Source organism: Aureococcus anophagefferens (assembly GCF_000186865.1).
Source record: "Aureococcus anophagefferens unplaced genomic scaffold AURANscaffold_73, whole genome shotgun sequence".
Taxonomy (NCBI): domain Eukaryota; class Pelagophyceae; order Pelagomonadales; family Pelagomonadaceae; genus Aureococcus; species Aureococcus anophagefferens.
The window spans coordinates 76539-85044 of NW_008705624.1; the positions used below are offsets into that span (position 1 = coordinate 76539).

Consider the following 8506-nt stretch of genomic DNA (forward strand, 5'->3'; position numbering starts at 1 on the left):
ACGACGATATGCTGTACGAATATACAGGAGAAACTGAAGATGGAAGTGCCGCAAAGAGTCACGCGTTTCGACGGTTTCGCGGCGGACCGGCCGTGGAAAAATTCCCTCGTGTGCCCATGCCTGATGGCGATAGCCAGCATCGCGAGATTGATGGTGATATCGAGTCGTTTAAGGTTGGCGCGATCAAATTCATGAAGAATTACTTGCTGAACCTGGCCCCCGAAAAATACGCGAATCTTCCCACCTTCGTCGCGGCGCTTCGACTCAAAGCAAAATATCGCAAGCCCGTGCTGACGCCCTTCAGTAAAGTGCCGATGACTTCGATCAACTGCCTCAAGCGTGAACAAGCGCGACTGAACACGAAGGCGGCCCAGCAAAGAATGTTTGGCGGCGACTATTAAATATGGCGGAGCCGCTGCGCGTCAAACTCTATCATACGGAAGGTTTCCACGGCGAGATGGTTTCTCCTTCATGCTCTACGGACGCGCGCGCGCCCTCCCAATTATTCCGCAAGTCGGGTCATCCGGATGCGGTAATTTTCAATTTCATTTCCTCTCAGCGCGGCATACGCTCGCCGGCGGGCTACGTTCTGTTGCGACTTGATTAATTAGTAGTAGGCCCCCGCGAGCAGGAGCTCGCAGACGCCCGACGCGGTGTCCGGGGCGTCGAGGTCGGCGCCGCGCGCCGGGTCGACGCGGAGGAGCGCGTCGAAGGCGAGCGCGGCGCTCGGCGACGACGGCCCGTCGCCGGCCTCGACGACCTCCACGCCGCCCGCGCGGCGCGGCGCGACGGCGACCGTCGGCGCGGCGGCGGGCGCCTCCGTGGCGAGGTGGAGCAGGGCGCCGTCGGGGAACGCCGCGAGGACGCCGCCGGCGCCCGAGAGGGCCAGCGCGCGGGGCACCGCGACGACGTCCCACGCGAAGAGCGGCGCGGCGTCGTCCGCGGCGAAGACGAGGACGGCGGCCGCGGGCGGCTCGAGGGGCACGGCGACGACGACGCGGTCCCCGGACACGGCCGCGGCCTTGGCCTTGGCGCTGTAGCGCCAGCCGCGCGCGGCGTCGTCGGCGGCCGCGTCGTCGGCGGCCGCGTCGTCGGCGCCGGCGACGGAGAGGACGTCGCACGCGACCTGAGTCGCGTCGACGCTGGCCAGGCACACCTCGCCGTCGGCCGCGGTGAGGAAACCGGCGGCGAGCGCCGTCGCGGCGGCGTCGGGCGCGCCGAGCGTCGCGAGGAGCGCGCCCGACGCCGGGTCCCAGGCCGCGAGCACGCCGTCGTGGTGGCACGCGACCGCGGAGCCGTCGGGCGACCAGCAGAGCTGGCGCGGCGGCCCGTGGCCGGCGCAGTGGGCCACGGTGAGCGCGCAGGTCCAGCGGCCCGCCGCGCCGTCGAGCTCGACCCAGACGCGGAGCCCGTCCGGCGCCGCCGTCGCGCAGCAGACGAGGCGCGGGTGGAAGCCGACGGCGCCGACGGAGACGCCCGCGCCGTGGGGCCCCCGGACGACGGCGGCCGCCGCGAAGCCGCCGCGGCCGTCGGCCTCCCAGAACTTGAGCTCCTGGCCGCCGGTCGCGGCGCGCGGCCGCCACTCGTCGACGGTCGCCACGTGGCGGCCGTCGCGCGACGCCGCCGCGAGGACGACGCGCGGCCGCCGGACGGCGGCGGCCGCGGCCGACGACGTGCGGTTGTGGGGCACGACATCCAAAGTCCGCGCCACGCCGTCGCTCGCTTCGTCTATGACTTGAAGCGCGCCGTCCTTGCCGTTGCACGCGACGCCGAGCGGGCCGAGGTCGAAGAGCCCCGCGTCGGGCGCCGTCTCGACGCTCCTCCGCGTCCAGAGCCGCCGGAGCGACCCGCCGAGGGCGACGAGGTGCGCCGCCCGGTCTTTCGTGACGACGAGGCACAGGTCGGCGCCGCCGAGCACCGCGGGCGACCGGCACGCGCGGACCGCGACACGTCGCCTCCCAAACGGGGCAGGAAGTCGCGGCTCCGGTCCTCCGTCTCGTCGCGGCGGAGCTGCCACACAACCAACACGGCCTCGGACCCGCCGGAGAGGAGCACGTCGCCCCGGTCGCCGCAGTCGAGCGCGCCGACCGCGCTCGCGTGCCAGTGGTAGACGCCGTAGGCCGATAGAGCGCCGCCGGCGCCGGCCGCGGCCGCGACGCCGCGCCAGACGCGGATGGACCCGTCGCGGTGGCCCGTCGCCACGTCCGTCGCGCCGCAGGCCGCCAATACATCGATGGGGTTCTCCTGGCACTCGGCGTGCGCGAAGGCCGCGCGCTTCCGCTTGCCGGACGCCGCGGGCTCGCGCGCGTACGCGCGCAAATGGTAGCGGCCCGCGAAGACGAGCACGGCGCCGGACGCGAGCGCGCAGAGGCCCGCGCCGCGCTCCGAGCCGTGGGGGGGCCTGTCGTCGACGCTCTCCCAGGCGCCGCTCTCGTCCCAGGGCAGGCGCCGCCGCCGGACCTCGACGCCGCCGCCCTTGGCGCCCCCGCGGCCCTCGCGCTGGAAGACGACGGCGAGCCAGCGCTCCCCGGCGCCGACCCAGGCGCAGACGTGGAGCGCCTTGCCGGGCGTCGCCGTCGACGCGGCGGCGCCCTCGGCGATGGCGCCCGTCGCGCCGTCGACGGCGCACACCGCGAGCGACCCGTCGCGCCGCCCGCAGGCGACGGCGCCGCCGCCGAGGGCCGCGACGCTCACGACGGCCGCGTCGGCCGGCGCCGCCGCCGCGCCGCGCCACGACGCGACGAGCTCGCCCGTGCGCAGGTTCACGGAGCCGAGGCCGTCGCCGAGGCTGCCGACGACGACCTCCGAATCGTCGGACGGGCTGCAGCTCGCCGCGCCCCACTGCAACCCCAGCGGGCGCTGGTGGCCGGCCATGTGGTCGTGGTTATCGTTGCGAGCGTGGCTGCTGTCTCACGCGAGTTGCTTGACGAGGTGCTCACAGGCCCGACATCGCCCGCTCCAATTGGGAGGTCAACATTGACAGCCTACGACGCCGGCGTTGCCGGCATCACGGGCTCTCCTACTCGGTGCGGAGCGACGGTTATTTCGAGGGCGGCGTGTACTTGATCTTCCCGAGCCAGTCGTCGTCGTCGCCCGCGCCGGGCTCGTCCTCGGCGCCCTTCTGCTTGGCGTAGAAGTCCGCGTCCGTGCCGCCCTTGCGCCGGTTCTCGAGGAAGGCCTCGAAGTCGCTGAGGTTCTCGTCGGCGGGCGCGTCCGACGAGTCGGCGTCCATGGCGAAGAGGCGGTCGAGCTTCGCGCGCTTCGTCTCGCCGCCGGACGCCTTGGCCTTGGCCTCGTCGGCCGCGCGCGACGCCTGCTCGCTCGCGTCGGACGAGAGCTGGCTCAGCTTCTTCTGGACCTCGGCCGTGTCCTTGCCCATGTCGCGGGCCATCTGGTCGAACTTCTTCTTGAGGCCCTCGATCTCCTTCTTGGCCGCCTGGCCCGCCTTGTTGGGCTTCGGGGACTTCTTCGCGCCGTCGTCGCCGTCGACGACGCGCGCCCCGGGGGGCAGGCCGTCCATGCCCGCGCGCTCCGCGTCCTGCTGTTTCTTGATCGTGTCGCCCATGCCCGGGGGCGGCGCCTGGCCCATGCCCGCGCCCGGGAAGTAGGACGCGGTCGTCCGCGGCGCCTTCGGGGGCTGGTTCCGCTGCGCGTTCTGCCGCTCCTGCTTCCGGTTCGACGGCGGCGGCACCTTGCCGCGGAAGTTGGGGTCGTTGCGCGAGTCGGCGCTGCGCTCCCAGAGGTCTTCGGCGATGTTGAAGAATTTCGCGCCGTCGGACGGCGACGCGGGGCCGCCGCCGCCGCCGCCGCCGCCGGGGCTGTAGCCCAGGTCCGAGAGCAGGCCCGCCATCTCGCCGACGCCCACGACGCCCGCCGACGCGCCGTCGTGGAAGACCTCGACGCAGGGCAGCTCGACGTCGCCGCAGCGCTCGAACGCGCCCCAGCACTCCTTGTCCTTGTTCTTCTCCGCGAGCAGGAATTCGCACCGGGGCAGCGCGGCCGCGAGCAGCTCGAAGGTCGACAGCGCCGACGCGTGCGTCGACGCGAGCGCCGAGAAGTAGAGCACGCTCACGGCGTTGCTCGTGAACTTGGACACGCGGGCGGCCTCCTCGATGTCGCCGGGGCCGTCGACCCAGCGCGGCGCGGCGCCGACGGTCGTCGCCGCCGCGCGCGGCGCTACGATCGGCGCGAACGAAGACGCGAGCGTCGCCAGGGAGCACACGAGGAGCGCGGATCCGGCCACCATGGCCACCGCAGCAGACACGCTTCAAGCGAGGCTCAATGTTGGCTTGGTGCGGTGATGTTAACCCGAGGGTGCCGCGGCGAGGTCGCTGTCGATCTCGCGGAGCGCGCCGCGGATCTCGCGGTCGAGGTCGTCGAGGTCGACGCGGAGCGCGTTCAACATCCCGCCCGCATCCGTGGCATTCTTCTTCATGCGGCGGAGCCGGTCCAGGGACGCGAGGATGTCGCGCGCGCGCTGGCGGATCGCGTCCGCGCGGAGCGCCGCCGCGTCCTCGCCGTCGCCGTCGCGCGCGGCGAGCGCGTCCGCGAGGACCTGGGCCCGGAGCACCTTGTACGCGCACTGGAGCGCGACGGCGCCGTGCTCGACCTGCGGGCGACGCGCGTTCGACGAAAGATTCGCGCGAAGGACGCCGGGGGCACGCACGTCGGGCTCGAAGGCGACGACGACGACGTTGCCCGGCAGCGCCGTGTACCAGCCCATGCGCTTGCCCAGGTGCTTCGCGCGGACGACGCCGATGGCGGCCTGGGCCCCGCGCAGGTCCATGGCGTCGCGCAGGGACCGCTCGAGCGACGTCGCGCCGGCCATGGCGAACTTGCCGCTCTTGACCTCGACGGCGACCCTGGCCGCGCCGCCCTGGAGCGTCACGAGCGAGTCGCCGACCTTGGACCGGCTGCCCGCGGCGGCCTCGTAGGCCGTGTCCTCGACGCCGTCGCCGCCGACGGACGCGAGCGCGAGCAGCGAGTCGTAGACGTCGAGCTCGAAGGCGCGGCCCTTCACGTCCGCGCGGCGCACGTCCTCGGCGCCGACGGCCTCGAGCGTCCTCGCGAGGCGCGCGTCGAGGTCCTTGTACGCGGACCGCAGCTCGCCGACGAACTCGGCCGTCGCCGCGGCCTGGACGCCGCGCTGGCTCGCGACGACCTCGCGCTGCTGCGCGAGGAACTTGCCCAGCTCGCTCGACGAGTCGGCGCAGTCGAGGAGCCGGCGCACGTCCGACGTCGTCTTCTCCAAGGCTTGGGACACGGAGGCCGCCGTCGCCGAGACGAGGCTCGTCGACCGCGTCGGGTCCGAGAGGTTCACGCGCAAGCCGTCGATCGTCGCCTCGAGCCGCCCCTTGGAGCCGAGGTAGGACTCCAACGCCGCCGTCGTCCGCGCGTCGCGCGTCGCGAAGGCCGCGTCGAGCCGCTCGCGCAGCCGCGCGTCCCAGGTGTCGAGGCGCGACACGAGGCTGTCGAACTCCGCCGCGACGCGCCGCGCCTCGCCAGCGCCCTCCACTCGCTCGAGCGCGCCGAGGCCCAGCTGGAGCGCGTCCAACAGGTACGCCTCGACGACGTCCGCGTCGCGCGCCCGCACGCTCTCGGGCACGCGCGCGAGCAGCGCGTCGGAGACGGGCAGCGCGTACGACGCCGGCGCGGCGCTCGACGACTCGTAGATGCGCGGCGACACGGAGAGCAGGCGAGTTGGAGCGAGGCGCGACGCCGCCGCAGGCGCGCGGAAAGCGCCGCATTGACGCAGCAGCGCGAGCATTGCGACCATCATTGAACGGACTCTATCGGAGGAAGGCACAGCTGCTCTATATGCCGAGGCACAGCCGCTCTCCGCCCATGCGCGAACTCTGAGAGGGGGCAAATTTGAATTCAAGGTGCAGTTCACGTGCTAGGAGTTACCCAAGAACGCGCCTACCTCGGCGCGGATGAAGGCCCGCTCCGCGTCCATGCCGTCGCGCCACGGGTCGCCCGCGCGGTGGCCGAAGGGCGAGCGGATGGGTCGGAGCGTCGCGCCGGGGATGGCCGCGACCTCGCGCCGCTCGATCTCGTCCGCTCGGAAGTACGCCTACCAGGCGCATCGGTGACGACTTTTTCGTGGTTTTCAAATGCTCTCGAAAGTCGTCGCGACCGCTGGACGCCGGGTGGCGCGTCGGTGTCGCAGGGCAGGAACAGGCACCTCGCCTCGATGGCCTCCAGACCCGGCGGTCGCTCCGCCGCGGCGCGCCAGCACGCGAGCATCGCCCGCAGGTCGTCCGGGTCGTCGGTCGCGAAGCCGGCGACGTAGGACCGCTCGAGGAAGTCGTCGAGATCCTCGAACCCCAGGCGCGCCCAGGCCCGCTCCGCGTAGAAGTCGTAGGAGACGCCCCAGCCCGCGTAGACGAGCGCGAACGCGCGGAGCGCCGCGCTCCGGTCGCCGCCCTCGAGCGCGGCGTCGAGCGCGTCGAGGAACACGCGGTTGTAGTCGGAGCAGCCCGCGGCGCCGCAGACCGCGACGACGGCGGCGACGCCGCCCCCGCGCGCGAGCGCCAGCGCCTGCATGGCGCCCATGGAGTAGCCGTAGGCGACGTCGACGGTCCGCCCCGGCCCGAACGCGGCGTCGCACGCGCGCCGCAGCGCGCGCGCCTGGTCGTCGACGGTCACGACGGGCGGGTAGGCGGCGCAGGTCGACGGCGAGCTGCTCACGCCGTTGCCGAGCATGTTCGCGACGAGGACCGCGTCCGCGTGCTCGAGCAGCAACGGCACGTTGTACGCGAGCTCCGCGTGGACGGCGCCGAAGGAGCTCGGGTGCACGGCGACGCGCGGGCCGGAGCGGTCGCCGTAGACGCGGTAGGCGAGCGTCGCGCCGCCGGGGAGCGCGCCGCCGCCGTCGAGCGGGAGGCCGCCGACGTCGACGCGCTCGAGGCGCGGGTCCGCGGCCGCGGCGCGCGCGGCCGCGGACGCGAGGCCCCGGCGCGGCGCCGTCCAGCAGCGCGGCTTCCAGGGCGCGAGCGCGCGCGCCGCGCGCGCGCCGCAGAGCACGGAGCCGTTGCCGGACCCCTCGAAGCGCGGCGGCGCCGCGGGCGCGAAGTGGGCCGCGAGGAGGTCCGCGGTGCTTTCCGCGTAGCGCGTCGACGGCGCGCAGACGAGGAACGCCGCGTACGTCGCCTCGTCGCTTTCCGCGAAGAGCCGGGCCGCGTCCGCGGCGGCCGCGGCGACGTGCGCGTCGACGACGTCGTCCTCGTGGGCCCAGGCCCACATGACGAGCGGCGCGCGCGCGTCGTAGGCCCAGGGCAGGCTCCGGAAGGCGTCGCGCTTGACGACGTTCGTGAAGCGGAGCGACGCGACCTCGAGGCCGCAGGCGCGCGCGTAGGCGGCGCCGACGGCGTCGCCGACCTCCTTCGAGAGGCCGTAGGACTCGCGCGGCCGCGGCGCGTCGCCGTCGCGGAGCGGCAGGCGCGCCGGCGAAAAGGCGCGCGCGTCGTGGCTCCAGCCCATGGCGAAGGCGCTCGAGCTCAGGACGACGCGCCGCACGCCCGCGCGCGCGGCGGCGTCGAGGACGTTCAGCGTCGACGCGACGTTCGCCCCGAAGAGCTCGGACGGCGCCGCGTCCTCGAGGCCGATGACGCCCGCGGCCTCGAGCGCCGCGCCGAGCGACGCGTCGACGGTCGGCGGCGGCTCGCGCGCGGGCCCCGGGAGGGCCGCGGCGTGGATCACGACGTCGACGCCCTCGAAGGCCGAAGCCCAGGTGTGTCGCCCGTCCGCGGAGAGGTCCGCGACGTGGCTCACGTCGGCGCCGGGCGCGCGGTCCAGCGTCGCGGCGACCTCCTGGCCGGCCGCGCGGCAGGCGCGCGCGATGGAGCCGCCGAGCCGGCCGGCCGTGCCCGTCACGGCAATGCGGAGGGCGCACATTACGAATTGTCCGAAGTCACGCAAGTCTCTAGCTAGCTCACTGCGACGCGGACACGCACATGCTCAACTCTCTGCGGCAATTTTTCTTCAGCGTGAAGTCACAAAAAATGTTCGAGGGGCTGGCCCCTCCAGAGGGGGCCGACCACCAGGCATACACCAGCCGGGCATACACCGGCATAGCAGCCGCATAGCAGCCGCATAGCGGACGCATAGCGGACGCATAGCGGACGCATAGCAGCCGCATACCACCCGCATAGCAGGCGCATAGCAGGCGCATAGTAGACGCATAGTAGACGCATAGTAGACGCATAGTAGACGCATAGTAGACGCATAGTAGACGCATAGTAGGCGCATAGCAGACGCATAGCAGGCGCATAAGACCAGCATAGCAGGCGCATACCACCAGCATAGCAGCCCGGCGACCGCTGTCGACGACCCCAGGCGACGGCCGCCGGAGGTCGCCGCATAGCAGGCGCATACCACCAGCATAGCAGCCGCATACAACCCGCATACGACCCGCATAAAACCCGCATACGACCCGCATACGACCCGCATACCACCCGCATACCACCCGCATACCACCCGCATACCACCCGCATACGACCAGCAT

The 8506-nt window shown here is 72.9% G+C and overlaps 2 protein-coding genes across 2 annotated transcripts; both read right to left on the reverse strand.

Annotated features, from left to right (window-relative positions):
- Nucleotides 1-607: 607 nt before the first annotated feature.
- AURANDRAFT_68207 (hypothetical protein) lies at nt 608-5767 on the reverse strand (the record flags this gene model as incomplete). Its single annotated transcript, XM_009043843.1, has 5 exons — nt 608-1955; nt 2018-2821; nt 3063-4176; nt 4309-4609; nt 4667-5767. 5 exons carry the CDS (start codon nt 5765-5767, stop codon nt 608-610), a joined length of 4668 nt encoding a protein of 1555 aa, XP_009042091.1.
- A 389-nt stretch (nt 5768-6156) lies between these two features.
- AURANDRAFT_4343 (hypothetical protein) lies at nt 6157-6843 on the reverse strand (the record flags this gene model as incomplete). The annotated part of the gene is made up of 1 exon (XM_009043842.1): nt 6157-6843. A coding segment is annotated over one exon (687 nt), but the record flags the coding sequence as incomplete, so codon positions are not given.
- Between the last annotated feature and the right edge of the window lie 1663 nt (nt 6844-8506).